The 19,035-nt window shown below is 37.7% G+C and overlaps 1 protein-coding gene across 1 annotated transcript in view; it reads left to right on the top strand.

The window, feature by feature from the left end:
• Positions 1-2,742: 2,742 nt before the first annotated feature.
• Positions 2,743-19,035, top strand: part of LOC117590100 (synaptic vesicle glycoprotein 2C-like) — a 37,910-nt gene continuing 21,617 nt past the window's right edge. Inside the window, exons 1-5 of the mRNA XM_034282445.1 lie at positions 2,743-2,747; positions 6,829-7,210; positions 10,358-10,479; positions 13,167-13,266; positions 16,276-16,414. Of these exons, the coding sequence (XP_034138336.1) occupies positions 2,744-2,747; positions 6,829-7,210; positions 10,358-10,479; positions 13,167-13,266; positions 16,276-16,414 (747 nt within the window). The 5' untranslated portion in view covers position 2,743. The remainder of the gene's footprint in view (positions 2,748-6,828; positions 7,211-10,357; positions 10,480-13,166; positions 13,267-16,275; positions 16,415-19,035) is intronic.

The following is a 19,035-nucleotide window of genomic DNA, read 5'->3' as shown; positions in this document are numbered from 1 at the left end:
AGTCGGAATTAGTTGCTTCGAAACAGTACTTCTGTATCGCTCCCTTTTCCACTTAGCACGAGTACACTATGAGGGACGTTTTCGCGTTGTTTTTTTTTCTTCTGGAAAATTCAGCGCACTTACCACACTACATCGTTGTTTCTTTCATATTCTTTAGATGCAGTCAAACTGCATTAACACTCTGCTAATACTTACGTAATTAAATATTGATTTAAAATTTAAATTTTTAGTTATTTACTGCTTTTCAGATGATCAAATCTGTATGCACGTTCTCATTAGCGAGAAGAAAAGAGAACGAGAAACAGCATTTTTGAAAATTGCCTTTCTTCTTTTTTGTTCTTCTATGCGTTCGCCTGAAACTTTTTCGATGCGTGAATTTCTGCTTTCCAAAAGCATGAAAGAAGAGGTATGTTGTCCTTCGGAAAAAAACCGAAAGATCGGGAAGCTGTTCTGGTTACTTGGTGGAAAAGATGCATGAAAGAACGCTTATTTTGGGGTTTATTTATAGGTTCTACATATTCTAAAAGGGTGGGATAAAAGATCAATTCTTTTTCGCAACCACTTATAGGCGGTCCGACTGGGCAGTTCGTGGTTTGTACATTAAATTACATTGAATCATAGAATCGATCAAGACTAACTTTTTCTGGAAGATATGGGGCTTAGAAATAGTTTGATGATAATTATCCCCGGTACTCGAATAGAAAAAAATGTATATTGTATTTGTGCACAAAGTGGATGTAACGCACCGAAGGGAACGTTTCCGACCCCATAAAGTATATATATTATTGATCAGCATCAATAGCCGAATCGATAGAGACATGTCTGTCTGTCCGTCTTGTTTGTCGGCTAGTTTTCAGAGACTATAAGAGCTGGAGCCACCAAATTTTGCCTCCAGACTGCTGTATGCTGAAACCAGAGTATTTTAAAAATTAGTCCCGCCCCCTTCCGATCCCGCAAAAGGGCGAAAACCTCCCAAAGCTACAATTTTGTAGATAAAAGAGAAATAAAAGAGAAAGCTTTTCCGTAGGGAATGACCATACATATCAAATCACCAAATTGGGATGCGATTGGATCATTATTATAGCCAGTATGAAGAAATTAATTTGCAGTGGCTAAACCCACCCCGTCCAGACGCTTTTCTTGTTGTTTCACATTCTTTCATTCTCACTCTGCTTCTGCAGTGTGCGGCCTCTGCCTCTGCTGCGTCTCTGCTTCTGCCGTTGTCGTGAGAAATTAATTAGATGTAGATGACAGGTGTAGAAAAAATGTAAAATTTCAAATTTCAAATTCTAAAAATAAACAATATGGACAGGTACACTGACTGAGTCCGGGTATAAAAGTTGTGACGCCTAAGATGCGTCTCACACGTCCCTTCTCGTTTTTATATTTTTCTATGGCAGAATTTATTCTCAAGAATACTGGGGTAGCGCTTCTTTTTCACATAACTTAAGTACCCTAAATCTGGTTGTTATGAACTAAGTCATTATATAAAGCTGAAGAACGCATCTATAAAGTTTACCCAAACACTTTGTGGTTTTAGTGTATCGACTGTGAAATATTAAGCTTTTAAAGGCAAAAATTATGGTTTGATAAATTTAAGAAATTAATTTAAGAAAAAGTCGAAAAAAAATTGAATTTTTTGTTCCTTTTTGTATAGGTGCATTAATTTGGCGTCTGAAAATGTATTGCTCATCAACATCTTTGTAGAGTTGGCAGACCTTAGGATTTTTTTGTATTTACGTATTTCAGTATTTTTCGAGTACTGAAGGCAGAAATGCTTTTTCAGTTCTGCCAGAAACCTCCCAAAACATATTTTTTATTGTTTATTTGTTATTTTTATAGGTTGGCCAATTTTAGCTCAGCCGTCTCTACGCCGAATTAAGGCACCTGTACTCACAAAGTAAAGGACATGGGATGTACCTTTTTCCACTCTTCCTGAGTTTTTAAATTCATGATTTCGTAAAAAATACCTCACAAAAATAATAATTTGTTTACATATATATTTCGCAGACGGTAAACTAAAGCAAATGAGTGTTTGGGTCATATTTGTAGCTGCCAAATCAACCCGCTACCTCTAAAAAAAAAACATTAACACAAAAGATTACGAGTTTTAAAAATTCTTACAAAACATTTCCGCTATAGAAAAAAAGTCCAAAGTTCATTAAACAATTTAAATACCAGTCGGTTTGGTTGCTTGAGGAAAAAAATATCGATTTTGACAAGTAGTTTTATTAGCGCAAGATCTTCACAGGCCTTGGGTAGGAGTAAGATAATGAGCATCGCCACGGTCTCGCTCTTTTTCGAGTGGCCAGCTTCTGTTGGTGCTTGTTCTGTTGTTCTTTGCTGCTCGGTCTGTGCTTGCTAGAGCCCTCGGCCTGATCTCGTGATTTCCTCGAATATTAGTCTAACATCTATCTTTACTGCATGTTATCGATCGGTTGGATTAGATGCGTCGAGAGGACGCTCCCATCAGTCGGTTGGTCGTGAGGAGGCGTGTGTTTTTGCATATTTGTAAATTATTGTTGGTCCTCTTAGAAATAACTATAAATACCAAAGCACGTTCCAACTCGTCAAACTGATTACTATTTAAAATTTAATACAAAAAATGTATAACTTAGCTCCAATATTAACATTTACATTGCACAATCATTCCCGCTAGTGCAGATATTTTTTTTAAATACAACGTACATATATTCTAAATTCGAGCAATCCAATTCTAAAAATTATTTAAATCATACACAGGATGAGTAAGTATTTGATATTTTATACCGTATTAAGATCTGTTTTTTCACACTTAGTATAAATATGTTTTTACACTTGAGAATGACTTGAGAATGAAATGATACTTGAGACAACTAGTGACGTCATATTGCATAATAAGTATAAGATTTAAAAAGCCTTCGGCTCCCGAAGTTCTTAGTTTTGCTGTGTTCGGTGTTCGGGCTTTTAATAAGTGATGAGACTGACGCCATCTGTAATCGAACTGATCGAGACCCACTAACCCACTAACCCTTAGTGAATGACGCAATCCATTCACAACTGGACTGGGTGGGTGCAGCTACTGCAAATTAATTTCTTCATTCATCCCTATTCGGCGATCTGATAGATATAGTCCTTCCCTACGCAATGGCGATATTTGTTTTTTTTATATTCATAATTGTGGCTGTGGATTCGCCCTTTGTGGTGGCAGAAGGGGGCGGGGCTCATTTTTGAAATACAGTTGTAACAGTGTGTGCAAACTGCCATCTGGATGCAAAATTTTGTGGCTCCAGCTTTTATGGTCTCTGAGTACTAGGCGCTCATCCGGACGGACAGACGGACAGACAGACAGACATGGCTCAATCGACTCGACTATTGGGGCTGAGCAAGAATATATATAATTTGTTTGTTACATATGTACAACAACAACAGAATTTATTGTAATGGAAGAAGCTGGTGGAGCAGTACAGGCAAAACAATTTGCGTATTAGCTAGCTCCAGCTATAGTTTCTGAGATCCAGGCGCTCAACAAGACGGACGGACGGACGGACGAACAGAAAGGCAAGGCTCTATCGACTCTTTGATGCTGAACAACAATATATATACTTTATGGGGTCGGAAACTTTTCCTTCTGTGCGTTACCTACATCCGTTCCCCACAAATAGAATATACCCTATTTACTCTGGAGCTCTGGAAATCTGGAGCTGCCTGTTCGACATACACGGATGCTTTGCTGATGACCTTCGCCCTCGCCTCTTAACTGTATCCTTTTTGTCTTCCTCTTGCGTAAATAGTTCTCACATAACCGTCGTCTGTACTTGTACTGAGAGGCAACCCAAGGGACATGAAATCATGAAATCGATGTCATCTACGATTACAGCAACGATGAAAATCATGTTTAAAATATGTTTGTAGGTGTACCCATGCCTATTGTGCCTCTTCGCCTTTAGCCGCTAGCAATCGTAACCCATGACCCTCTGTACCGACTCGTTCTAGTTTAACAGGTCTGCTTTGGCGCTGCGTGTGTCCATATCTCTGATTCCGTCTATAATTTTATTTATTTTGAATCTATCCAGGAAATCGGCTGGCGCATCATTGTAAGCCAGACGTGAAAGTCGTTCTATGTTCGTCGCGATCTCTTGAATATACTCTCTATATCGTTGTATCCTGCGCTTCAGTTCCAGACTATAAACTGCGTCGATCTGCGTCGGGAATCGATTGTAGCACCTCGGCTGCGAGACCCCTTAATGGCTTCAGTCCAAATATGCCTCGAAAACGGCAAATGTTGTAGAGTATGTTGCCACCATAGCTAGGAGTAGCGACCTTCGGCTTAATTTCTAAAATGATATTAAAAAGCGCACGATTTTCCAATTCCCGTTTAAGATTTTCTAGTCTGTATTCGTGATGCCGCAGTACATGTTACATGTTAGTACAGCCTTATACATGTTACCGTGTGTTTTCCCTTCTTATTTGGCCAACCAAACGCTGAGCTGTCTTAGAGTTTTTTTTGGTTTACTTGCTAGTGGTCTGTCTCCGTGATAGGGCTTCACCTTGTTCTTTGATCTTCAGAATTATTTGCTGTTGTTGTTCGGCTTGATCCTTACACAGCTCACCTTGTTCTTGCAACTTTAGCATCCTCTCTTGCATTATCTCCATCTGCTGCTCATTAGCTGCCGCCTGATGGTTATCCTGCACTGTCGATCTGGTTCATTATCTTCAATGTTGAACTCTGTTCTGTACATCGCATCTTTGAAACGCTGTTGCAGTTCGACATTTCAACCGCTCGTCCAACTTAAAATTAACGAACTATATAAATCCCTTTATAAGTAGCAAAAATACAATTTTTCAGGCCGATTTCCGAACGAAAACAACTGAGATATATTATGAACCAACCCAATTTTTTTCTGAAAGATTTCGGGAATATTTGTGATGATATATGTACGTACCTCTTGAAGAATTTTCGAGAGATGGTATTTATACCCGGTACTCGAAGAGTAAATAGGGTATATTGTATTTGTGCGAATAACGGTTTTATGAAACGCACAGAAGGAAACTTTTCCGACCCCATAAAGTATATATATTCTTGATCAGCATCAATAGCCGAGTCGATTGAGCCATGTCTGTCTGTCCGTATGTCCGTCCGTCAGTCTTGTTTGTCGGCTAGTTCTCAGAGACTATAAGAGCTAGAGCCAACAAATGTTGCATCCAGACTGCTGTATGCTCACACTGTTAAAAGTGTATTTAAAAAATGAGCCCCACCTCCTTCCGCCCACGCAAAAGGGCGAAAACCTTCCAAATCTACAATTTTGAAGATAAAAGAAAACTAAAAGCGCCATTCCGTATGGAATGACCATATCTATCAGATCACCAAACTGGATCCGATTGGATCATTATTAAAGCCACAATTAAGAAATTAATTTCCAGTGGCTAAACCCAACCTGTCCCTCAGCTTTTGTTGTTTTTTTCACATTCTCTCATTCACACTCTGCTTCTGCAGTTGCCGCAGGACGCTGCCTCTGCCTCTGACGTGGATCTGAAGTGTGCGGCACTAGGGGAGGAGGGCGAGCGAAACTAGCGTGTTGGCGTGAGAAGCTATGTAGATGTAAATGACAGGTGTAGAACAAATTTAAAATGTCAAATGTAAAATTCGAAAAAAAACGAGAAGGGACGCTGTGAGACGCTTCTTACGCGTCACAACTTTTATACCCGGAACTCAGGACTACATCTGCACCTTAGCGGTTATTTGTCAAATTTTACATTTTTTCTTGATCTGTCATCTACATCTACAACACTTCTCACACCAACACGCTCCTTTAGCTCGCCGCCCTTCCCTAGACCCACACACTGCAGACTCGTGGCAGAGGCAGCGCCCGCACACAATAAAAAAACAAATATATCGACGCCCTTCCCCACCCAATTTTCAGCCTTCTCAGTAGCGGTCCCCCTCCCGTCTCCGTCCCCGGCTCACTTCCGGAGCAGAGTGTGAATGAGAGAATGTAAAAAGAGCAACAAAAGCTGCGGGAGAGGGTGGGTTTAGCCACTGGAAATTAATTTCTCCATTGTGGCTATACTAATGATCCGATCGGATCCCAATTTGGTGATCTGATAGATATGGCCATTTCCTACGGAATTTGTTTTCTTTTATCTTCAAAATTGTAGATTTGGAAGGTTTTCAACCTTTTGCGGGGGCGGAAGGGGGTGTGGCTCATTTTTGAAATACACTTGTAACAGTGTGAGCATACAGCAGTCTGGAGCCAACAATGGTGGATCTAGCTCTTATAGTCTCTGAGAACTAGCCGACAAACAAGACGTACGGACGGACAGACGGACAGACAGACATGTCTTTTTAGTTTTCTTTTATCTTCAAAATTGTAGATTTGGGAGGTTTTCGCCTTTTTGCGGTGGCGGAAGGGGGCGTGGCTCATTTCTGAAATACACTGGTTTCAGTGTGAGCATACAGCTGTCTGGAACCAAAATTTGGTGGCTCTAGCTGTTATAGTCTCTGAGAACTAGCCGACAAACAAGACGGACAGACGGGCGGACAGACATGGCTCTATCGACTCGGCTATTGATGCTGATCAAGAATATATATACTTTATGGGGTCGGAAATGCTTCCTTCTGTGCGTTACATACAACCGTTATTCCCCACAAATACAATATACCCTATTTACTCTTCGAGTACCGGGTATAAAAAACAATATGGTACAGGTACTCGACTGAGTACCGGGTATCACACGTCAAAACGAGAAGGTTTTTGTTTATGTTTTTTTTTAGAGTTAGCATAGTAAGAATAGTAAGAAAAAAATATATATATATATATGTATATATAATTTTGTTTTAAATTCCAGGCCTGGACTTCTTGGAAGATTTTGCAAGTGACTATGAAAACGCATTACTTCAAACTGGATTTGGATATTTTCAATTGCTTTTGCTGACAATATGTGGTTTAATTTACATGAACACGGCAATTGGTGTGACAATTATATCTTTCGTTTTGCCATCTGCTACCTGCGATTATGCCATGACATCCACAGACAAAGGCTGGCTATCTGCTTCACCTATGCTAGGAATGTTAATTGGATCATATTTTTGGGGATGCCTCGCGGATACAAAAGGTCGACGTGTGGTTTTAATCACAACTTTATTGGCAGATGGTATAATCGGAGTATTATCTTCAATTGCACCAATGTATTTCATTTTTATGTTATTACGATTAATAAATGGATTCAAGTAAGAAATTTTTAAATGCTTAATATATTATTTCTTAATATTTTACTTTAGTATCATTCTACCCGGTACTCGAAGAGTTTAGGACGAAGTATGTAACACACAGAAGAAACAATATTCGATCAATCAATAGCCTAGCCTGTTTGTCTATCCAGATGATCTCTGTGTCCTTAGATACCATAAGAGCCAGTCTTGCATTTAGACTTCTGTAATATCACACTGTTACACTTTCCTGCCCCAAATATGACGAAAGTGGCATCCGCAATTTTTAAGATATGACCTCGAGTTAGGATCAGATGAAGTCATTATTATAGGGGGAATGAAGAAATACATTTGCAGGGGTTATCCCTCACCACCTATCCATGCTCTCTCTCTCGCACACCTGCCTCGTGTGATAAGCGGTTCTGACAAGGGGGAACGAGTTGGTGTGAGAAGTAATATTAATATAGATGACAGATATAGAAAAAATTCAAAATGTTAAATTCGAAAAACATCAGATACGTACAAATGTATGTATGTATGTAAATATGTATGTACATACATACATATATACAGACTGAGTACCGGGTATTTTATTAAATTGTAAAAGAAGTAAGAATAATATTTTTGTAAAACTATTGCCATTTTATAGAGAAATCATGGATATTTATTATAATTCCTATTAATACATTGCAGCAACCTTCGCTGAAGTCTGAGTTTCAATTGGTTGGTTCCTTGCTAATCGCGTGGTTTTTTTGCAAAATATCTAAAATTATTGATACCCTAAAGACTTTTTTTGACCGCTCTATGCTTTCGATGCTTACAAATCATGCTTATGCTGATTGGGGCAGACACTTTCTTCAATCTCTTGTGCACAGCTTAGATCAAAATGGGTAAAGGGGCACCATTATTATAAGAAAAGCCGTTAGAATGGGTAACATCCGGTCTGAAAGCATGTGGCAGACTGAGACTGTCTGCGACCGGAAGGTTTTAAATAACGTAGCCCTTCAGCAGTCTAGAGGCAAAATTTGGTGGCTCTAGTTTTTATAGTCTCTGAGAACTAGCCGACAAACAAGACGGACGGACGGACAGACAGACAGACTCGGCTATTGATGCCGATCAAGAATATATAGACTTCATGGGGTCGGAAACGTTTTCTCCTGTGCGTTACATACATCAACTTTTGTGCACAAATACAATATACCCTATTTTACTCTTAGAGTACCGGGTATAAAGATGATTTTTGAAAGGTTTTTTTACGACATTTTGACTTAAAAAACTCAGGAAAAGTTTAAAAAAACGAGAAGGGACGTGTGAGACGCTTCTTACGCGTCACAACTTTTATACCCGGCACTCAGGACTACATCTAGATGTAGAAGACATCGCCAACCACTACATATCGTTCACATTACAGAACACAAAGTAAAAAGCCTACTAAATAGAATGCATCAAAAATATTGGATCAGTTAACCGTATTTTACAATTTATGAGATATTTAAAACAGCAATAAAATTGGTACTTTTTCCCTGCACATTCTGTGAAATAATGACCGCTAGGTTTCACAGCAGATTTTTCGAAAGTGCAAAAATCTATGAAAATTTCTTATACGCAACTTTGACGGTCACTCTTTTTCTAATACAGAGCGTTAAAACCCTAGTCTTGGTTTTAACTTTTAAAAATTAGCTTTTGGCCACTGTTTCCGCAACTCCTCGCAACCAGTTCAGAATCAAAATCTCGAAATAAAAAGCCAAGTGCTGCTGTTCGGCCGAGTCAAATCAATTTAATCTCTTCTTCTTTTCAATTTCGATATTCACCTATTAAATGCATGTTCTTCCTCTTTCTCTATCGTATTCACAGATCACATGTATGTTCTTTAGCAACAAGCTTCTGTCAGTAGCTTAATGCTACAAACAGTAGATGTAGATGTTGTGAAGAGTGTGGTTGTGCGAGGAAATCGAGCGGCGGGAAGGGATCTGGGTGTGTGACGTCTGAGCACCGTCTCCGTCGCGGGCGTGTGTTATTTTTTTGTTTATATTCGACGCCCTTCCCCACCCAATTTTCAGCCTTCTCAGTAGCGGTCCCCCTCCCGTCTCCGTCCCCGGCTCACTTCCGGAGCAGAGTGTGAATGAGAGAATGTAAAAAGAGCAACAAAAGCTGCGGGAGAGGGTGGGTTTAGCCACTGGAAATTAATTTCTCCATTGTGGCTATACTAATGATCCGATCGGATCCCAATTCGGTGATCTGATAGATATGGCCATTTCCTACGGAAATGGTNCTCGTGGCAGAGGCAGCGCCCGCACACAATAAAAAAACAAATATAAGCTGCGGGAAGGGGTGGGTTAAAAGTCGGAAGAGTCATCGCCAGGGGGAGGGCAGAGGCAGGGGCCGAGTGAAGCGGAGCAGAGTGTGAATGAGAGAATGTAAAAAGAGCAACAAAAGCTGCGGGAGAGGGTGGGTTTAGCCACTGGAAATTAATTTCTCCATTGTGGCTATACTAATGATCCGATCGGATCCCAATTCGGTGATCTGATAGATATGGCCATTTCCTACGGAAATGGTTAGGTTACCCTCTCCCCGTCCAGCAGTTTAAAACAATTTTTTTTTACTCATTTCACACTGACATTGACATTGCCTTTGCCCGTTAAAAGTGAACTGGGTCAGAACTAGGTAGCACTCGTAGGTACTCTGAATTCATAAAATCTATTGACTGTAAAACAAACGATGACGAAACCACTTTTCATCCTACTGAAATGTGGTCTCAGCTTTGAGAATCCATTTTTTCTCATGGGCAATATCGTATATCAGAAGGTTCCTAAATGAAGATCCTATTTCGATTCAATTAAAATAAACTCTTTTGAAAACTTGTATTATCACTCTGACATTTTTCTGAAATCGTTAAGATTAAATCTTATTTAAATCTCTGCAACTTTCAAATCTATTTATTCAAATTTAGAAATGCACTTGTTTCATTGTGATATTACAGAGTCTGGATACAAAAATCGGTTGCTCTAGATCTTGTAATCTCTGAGACCCATTCTTTATAACCTAATACTGCTTAAATTGTTCGACTGCATTAATATTTTAGCAGGCTTTTTGACTCAATTTCTTACAACATGATATGAAAATGTAAATTTAAAAAATGTATCTAAATATTTTACATTTTGTTCTTAGTGTTGCAGGAACGATGTGTATAATATTCCCATATTTGGGGGAGTTTCAAACTACGCAGCGTAGAGAAAAAATATTATGTTGGATGGAACTTTACTGGACTTTTGGAATAATATTGCTGCCGGGTGAGTTTCTTTCTATATGTTACAAGCATAACACTACTCGACACGATTTTGACGCTTCGATGCACACTGACTTTTTCTGAAAATTTAGGGGGCTTAGGTTTGATGGTATTTTTATACCCGGTACTCGAAGAGTAAATAGGGTATATTGTGCGGAATAAGGGATGTATTTAACGTAGAGAAGGAAACGTTTCCGACCCCACAGAGTACACATATATATTCTTGATCAGCATTAATAGCCGAGTCGATAGAGCCATGTCTGTCTGTCCGTCCGTCTTGTTGAGTGCCTGGATCTCAGAGACTATAAAAGCTATAACCAAATTTTTGCATTCAGATGGCTGTATGCACTGTTAAAAGTGTATTTCAAAATTTATCTCCAACGCCATTATGTAATGAAGGACCATATCTATCATATCACCGAATCGGGAAGAGATTGGATCATTATTATAACCAGAATGAATAAATTAATTTGCAGTGGCTAAACGCACCGCACCCAGTAGCTTTTTTTTATTTTTTGCACATTCTCACATACACACTCTGCTTTGTGAGGTGTGCGTGTTGGCTTAAGAATTTATGTAGATGTAGACAAAATGTAAAATGTAAAATTTGAAAAAAACCACTAAGGTGCAGATTTTCTGCTAAGTACCCGGTATAAATGTTGTGACGCGTTCTTACATCTGGTTTGATTGATTGGGTTGATTAGGGTTGATTGACATATTTTCATAAGAAATACCTCACAACGACCAAAATTGTTGCATTTCAAAGCTTAATGTTTTGTAGTAAGCTAAGACCACAAAGTGTTTGGATATACATTAGAAAGGCATTTATCAGTTTTATAGAATGCACTATGGGTAAAAAACCTTTTTTTTTTGCAATAATCCAAAAAATAGAGCTGAAGCTCTGCAAATTGGCATGACTAAAGTAGAATTTTTCAAAAAAAGTTTGTCATTTGGACCCCGCCTATCTCCCGCCTATTCAAAAGATTAATTATGATTAAAGAACATTTAAACATTTCATGACTGATTGAATGATTGTTTGGTTACAAGTAATTTGATTGGAATCGCTGCAACGTTCGCTTAGTACTTGTTTAACTAAGCAATTAACTGCAAAATTTTCGTTTCAATTGTAAATGTTTCATCCTTAGTTAATCTGGTTTTGTCAATACTATTTAAGGTACAACATTTTATTGCGTCTGATTCACGATTGTGGTTGGTCCAGACCTCCAGCAGCGTGGCATGAGTGAACTCATAAGCATCTGCATAATTCGATGTTTTCAGAAAAGGGGCAAAAACGGGCAAAAAGCATTAACCCCACATGATTCTATAATAATTGGTTAATAACATGTAACTTGGACATTTGTGCAGTGGTGTGCAGTGCAAAAGTAATATTCCTCAGAACACACATGCTATTGTTAGTACCAAGCTAAAAATATACACTAATAAGACATTGGACAATTACAAAAGTACAAACAACCATAAAAAAACTTGTATTAGCAATGAATTAAACTATAGAGTTAAATTGAGTTACAATTAAAGCTATAAGTTTCCATTGTATGTATGGTACTCCGTAAAAATCTTGATACTCACGAATCAGAAAATTTAAGTCAATTATTAAACGCAAAGAAAATTACATTAATGGCTTTTTACATTTGTGCTTTTTACCAATGGTGGAATGGCTAAGTTTCTACAACCAGAAATAAGAAATTTAATTCATGTGAAAAAAAGCGCTACCAGAACTAAAAAATTCTTTAAAAAAAGTTTTGCAATGGTAAAAAAATATAATTCTTAAAAAAAATGTAAAGCCCTCAGTATCAGAAAAAGTCGGTTTGGTTCGATGCGGAGATACAAGTTAGATTTTGTCGAGTTGTGTAATCAAAACAATTTTTTGGGGCAGCAGATAGTAATAATAATAATAATAATAACAATAATAATAATACCGTAATGCTATAACTTCTTGCTCCTTTCCAACATATGTACGTAACATTCTTACCCAAAAGCACCATTAGGTGTTGGGGTTCGTAAACGTTTCCATCTGTGAGTTACATAAATCCACTTCGAGTGCAAACTTATTATACCTTTTAACTCTTCGAGTACCGGTTATAGAAATGTACGTATACATTGTCTATACAACACATGTAGATAATATAATAAAATAGATGCAGCATAGCCCAGAAAGCTTTAAATACATTTTCGTTCGTAATTTCTACATACATATGTATGTATGTATGTATGTACAGTCGTTCTGTCTACATTACTTCCCACTACAACTAACTCCTTCCACTCCCGCAGACGGCGATCAATGCACAAGGAACAGTATGTGATCCATAGAGAGGGGTCGTTTTAGAAATTAGATAGGTTGGATCATTCTCTACGATACTGCGTTTTCTCGTATCGTCCAACTTGTGGATAAAAAAATATTTTCGTAAATGTTGATTTAAGTTTGATTTAGTTGTGAACCACATACGTTTTTACACAAACTTTGGTCGCTCCAGCTCTGAGAACAAGGTGTCAAACAAGATGGACGGACACATCTCTTAACTCTTTGAGTACCGGGTATAGAACCAGAAATAGTTTTACGGCAGCATTATTATTATTATTAAAACGCTACAGAGTGAGCTTACGTCACCAAATTTTTCTTCATTTTTGCAATAACCTTATTAGTTTTTTAATTAAATTTTTTATGCATTTTAGGAATTGCGTGGTGTTTAATTCCATTGAAAATCAATATTGGATCTGGAATATTTTTTTTTCATAGTTGGAATCTTTTTGTTGCGCTGTGTGCCGTTCCCAGGTAACTAAAAATTATGTTGATTAAATGACTGCACCTCTGGAAATTAATGTGCTTAACGCACAGAAAGGTAACATTTAGGTTCCCATAAAGTATGTATGTATATTCTTGATAAGCATCAAAAGCCGAGTTGATATAGACATGGCTCTCTGTGCGTCCGGCTGGATGAGCGCTTATATCACAGAAAAAAAATAAAGAGCTCCCAAAAGCAATTCTCTGTATCACAGCAGTCTTTATTGTTTAAAAAAATGGGTTCTATACAACAATTTTTGCACTTTGATTTTGAGATGTCTCCTATCTGAGAGAAGTGTCCTTACTCTCACAATTTTGTCGGATCTCAATAATTTTGTAAATTTTTCGAAAAAGAAGCAAAATTGAATGGCAACAAAAAAAACACGCATAATTTGTATTAAATTAAATTAGATTAAAACTTTAATTTCAAAAGAAAAAAGCTATCCTTATGCGAGGAAAATAGTAGGTTCCTCATCTAAAATAATTCGTATTGCTTTAAACATGTATCCAACAAGAAACTCGTTAAAGAATTGGCGCAATATCCACATTTCGGTTGAAAATACTGGTTCCTGAGAGCAAGAGGGGTTCTTTTAAGCCGGCCAAAGAGCTTAAGAAGGATCTTAAAAAATTTCCAAAGATAAACAAAGCTAGCTTAAAAGAATATAAATTAAGTTTTCGAAGTCTGAGAAAAAATCCAGTTTATTAAAGACACCATGGGGCAATGTAAATACAAAGTAGAAATAACACTGGAGTTGGCCCAAATATATATGGATATAGATCCTGTGATCCGGAGAAAGCCAAATTTTGTTTTTATTTGTTGCCAAAACTCTAGTATTTTTGTAAAAAACACTACTATAACCCGTTGACACATAACAATATCTAATAATCATGCTGAGACAAGAATCATGGTATGTCCATGGCTTTCGTATTATGGAGGTGGTAATGTACCCGTGCTGGAATCGAAGATAAATCAACATGGCTTTGTTATTATATTATACAACAATAATGCTGCCTTATATGCAATAATAGATGCCGTTGAGTTGTGTCTTTTCATCAGGGAAATTACCCAAAACAGACCAGATAGAGAGCTCTAAGAAGTTTTTAAACAGTGCCTTTTAAGTAATGTTTTCTCTTGCGTAGTCCCCAGATATGAGCTATGTTGAAAATATTTCATGAACAGTTAAAGAATATGTTTCTAATACGAAATCAAAGAAAAAACTTGATATTTGGGGGTCCTGTCAGGGTTTTTTAGATGAATCCCGCAGGAAAGACGCGAAAAATAGGTAACATTTTATGATAGGACTTTGAGCCTTTTTTTTGCTGCCAAAAGCTTTAAAACAAATTATTAACCTTCGAATAGAATTAAAGTAAACTATAGTAATGAAAAATTGTGCAAATATATATTGAATTTGAAGTTCTTTGAGCTTTTATGAAATTGGTTATATTCTTGTTGCCGCCCAAATACCGGAATAATTCCTTTTCCTTCCAAATATTTCCAACTAAAGCCATCAAAGCATACCATCTCTCTCGGATAAGTTGAACTAAGCCTCAAAGTCGATATAATAGTTTTAAAAACCATCATTAGAACCATTGTTTTAACAAAATATCTCAAAGAAAAATATTTGTTCATGGTGCTATTTTAAACGCCGCAGCTGTACATACCTCTAGTGAAAAACGAACCTCTTGTATCTTTCCCGCAGATATGTGTATACTCAATGTTGTTGATTGTTATCATCCACTGCTAATACAAGAGACGCCAATCCCACCATAAAGTAACCTATTGCTGCGATTAATTTTTTATGGAATGTGTTCTACAGTTATTATCTTCATAATTTCTAACATCTCTAAACTGAACGCTCAGAGAAATTTTGGAGGGGGTGCAAATAAATTTCTTCATTCTGGTTATTTCATTCTGGTTTATTAACTTATTTTTCACTTTTCTAACATTTTTAAAAAGTAAACAAATTAAAACGTTTGCATGAGCTGTGTAACCGTACACCTCTGTTCATTCTCAGACGCTGGAACATTGTCTATTTTGCCAGCAAGACTGTTTTCGGATCTAAGTACTAGAATAAAAAAAAGCGAATTTGACTCCGTTACCCGTCCCACAGTGCGGCCTCTGTGGAAAAGAGGTAGAAAAGACGAAATTATTTTGTATAGAATGTTCAAACGGTTTTAATACTTAACTTTTTTTAATCAGAAAATCAAAATTTAGGTTTATGAGATACTAGCAAGCCCCCGACGGCTTCGCTCGCTGATATTTTGGAAAGGAGATTTATATGTATCTTTCTAACTAATTTCCTAGGGACTATGCCCTTTGACGGTAGTCGACTGCAATCTTTTCTAACATAACATCAGTTATTTTAATATTTGGGATTCTAGTATAACCAATAGGACAACCAAGTTACTAGACGAGTTAAGACTGAGCCACGGGACATATCTACTCTTTTCAAAAAACTTTTATCCTCACAGACTAACTGATTTCTGTTGACAATAGCAAAGAGTTATTGGGCGTAAAATAAAAATGAAAAACATATTTTTTAAAAAAGGAAAAACAAACAAACAACAATTCTAAACCAGTCCTAGCTAGGTCTCGAACCCACGGCCTCAAGACTCCCTGGGTCACACTTTGATTTGATTGAGGCCGTAATTTTGCCGCTTTTGTCTAGTAGGAAAAACGTAAATATCATTATTTGACCTAATTCTGGTGTAAAGTTCGAGAAACGGTTTCTTTTCTGACGTCCTAGGCCCAACAACAACAATTTACAAAAAAGAATCAAGTCGTTCCAGCCAGTGGTTTTTTATGAAAGGACTTTACAAATATGTATTTATGTAGATTACTATGAACATACCATTTCTGAGGTATGTTATTGTTATTGATGTCTCTATCACTATTAAGAGTAAATTTGATTTGATATACATCTTTAAAAGCTTTCTTTATGCTTGTATTTTACTGATTCTTACACATCTAGCTTTTTATCGTATCATTTTTTATTTCAGTATTTTATTAGGTCTTTGGCTATTTGCGTTACCTGAAAGTCCCAAATTTCTTTTGGAGCATGGAGAGTCGGAAAAAGCCCTAGAAGTTCTAGCCCATATTTATGTAAAGAATACTGGACAAAGCCGCAGCAACTATCCCGTAAGAAATTTCGAAAATTATCTGTCCAATTTATCTAATTACCTCCTGAAGGCTTCACCTCAACCGCGGATATAGGGGTCAACAAGATATAGTTTTTTGTTTTACCAAGTAAGAAAAACTCAACATACAATGATTTTAGATATTTTTTCCAAATCATTACCATTACTTTCCGAGATTCAGTTGTGAATAAAAGCAATTGAACGAACAACCAACGTGGAAAAGAAAACGATTTTCTCTTCATATATTATTCGGTCTTATTTATCGAATCGTGTCTTTTAGACCCTGTCGACAAGTAGAAAAATCGAAATAAAATAAATTATTACGTTTTTTTACGATTAGTATTTAAGATTGAGAAGAGTTGTTTTGTGTTATTTAGAAAGGTTTTATTTCCGAGCGAGAATATGCTTTTTTCCGAACAAACTGTGAGCTCCGACTGATCTTATGTAACGGCTGTCACTAGGCGGTCTGTTTACTGATCCACCTCCTATCAGTCTCTAGCTCTTCTGTCTCCTTGCCCTCTTCCCTTGAGCCCCAGACTTGTTACCATCTTCACCTCATGCTTGCCTGCTTCTTCTGATGCCACCTTCAAGTCTTGCTTTTCCCTGTTTCCTGTTTCTGTCTCTGGTATTACCCTTAATCGATCTTCTCGAAATGGCTAAATCCGAACTATTACTTTATGCGATTCGTAAATGTAACTAAAGTAATTGTCGTATCCACTTGTACTTAAAGCCCATTCAACTTTTCCATATCTCAGAATATTTTACTTTAAGTCCAGTGTGAAGTAAGTAATGGATCATGAAATCCACTCCGATTACGATGTCGATGTGCGGTGTGCACTATCAATAGAGAGGTTACACATCTTTACGACTAGCTGACCGCTACTTCGAACGTTCTTCTCTGCACTAGAAGATTGTAGCACCTCAGCAGCAACAGCCTTTAAGGACAGCAACAATGCAGGTGCGCGATCAGCTAACGCCCCATTATTCCCCGATCTAAACTTGGGTAATGAAAACTATAAATGTTGTGGTATCATTACAGCTTGGAGTAACAAACTTCGGCTACTACCATGTTGTTGACAGGCGCACCTCTAGCCGATCTTCTTCCGGGATTTATCGTGATTTTTGACTCCCTACATAATTGACCCACCATGGTAGAAATGTGTTCAGAAAACTTTAGCCTGGGATCCTGTTTAACCCCAAGATCATCAACCAATGTAATTCTCTCAAGAGAACTGCTGCAGAGGTTGTAAAGAGCCAGTAAGGGGTTGGAGCGATGAAATGTCAATACTTTGCATTTGGAGTCATTTAGGTGTAACATATTTGCACAACACGATAGTGAAATGAAATGTCCTTACACTGGACTCAGAGCTTAACATCATCCGCATATATAAGTACTCGAGATTTTGTTAATACAGAAGGCACGTCATTAATAAAGAGTGTGAAAAGCAAGGGGCCCAAATGGCTACCCTGTGGTACTCCATAGGTAACAGGCAAAAAGAATGAGTTTTTGAAGAGTACTCTTTGGGAACTAGATCTAAGGTAGATAGAAATCCATCTAAAGAATTTTACAGAATCGAATGCCTTACTGAAATCCGTGAAAATAACATCCGTCTGCAAGTTACCTTGAAAGCCTTTAATGATAAAGGAGGTAAACTCTAAAAGATTAGTCGTTGTTGATAGGCGCCTTATAAATCAGTGTTAAGCCTTCGATATAAGTGATATGAAGAAATGTTGCAAGTGTGGAGTTAACCTTTTCTCAAACATTTAAGTAATAGCGAATAAGTTGGATATACCTCTACAGTTTCTTGCTTCAGACTTGCTACCTTTCTATCTTTATAAAAAAATCTTACAGATGGGGGGAAACCATGCCAAATAAATGGATAGAGTAAGTAGTTTAGGAAAGGGCCTACGCAGAGACTCGGCACAGTACCTGAGTATACAGCCGGGAACATGTAGCAGTGGGCTTTAATTTGACAACGCGCTGAAAATGACGTTCAACGTTAGTAAACTGTATGGATACATATGTCCAGAGTAGCTTTCCTGAGAATAAGTTGTTTGGAAAATTTTAAATCATTGTCTGATGATCATTGTTTGCCAACGTATTCTAGTCTTGGTTTTAGGTTCTTTAGACTGGTTAACTATTTGGTGAACCAAGCAGCCTTCCCAGATCTAATAGGAAAAGAGAGTGGCACACACGAATCAAAACCAATTTTGTGGCTTCAATTACGTCTGTGAAAGTACAGAGCGGATCAATCAGAATCAGCAGCGGACGTGTTCAAATATCCTCCCGCCCGATTCGATACGGTAGGTCCGATATCGAACAGTACCTGGCAGGTAGAAATCCCCAAGAACAGTTATATGGCCTTTATCAGATGGCGAGGAAGAAACAGATTTTAAGGTGGACAAGTGCTGCTCGTATATTAAGACATCCGAAGTCGGTGGAATATACGAGCAAGTGACATAAATATAATGGCCGGGAAGAATCAGTCTGACCCAGAGGAATTCCAGGTCTTGTGAAACCTGGACTGTGAAAAGCTCCGATGTGAAGTAAGAGTCCACTTCAATCAGAACACCTCCTCCACGTCGATACGAACGATCATTCCTTTAAATTGTGTATCGATC

Source organism: Drosophila guanche, unplaced genomic scaffold (genome assembly GCF_900245975.1).
Source record: "Drosophila guanche unplaced genomic scaffold, DGUA_6, whole genome shotgun sequence".
NCBI classification, from domain to species: domain Eukaryota; kingdom Metazoa; phylum Arthropoda; class Insecta; order Diptera; family Drosophilidae; genus Drosophila; species Drosophila guanche.
The sequence above is the reverse complement of the archived record's forward strand: the minus strand, read 5'-3'. Positions and strand labels throughout refer to the sequence as shown.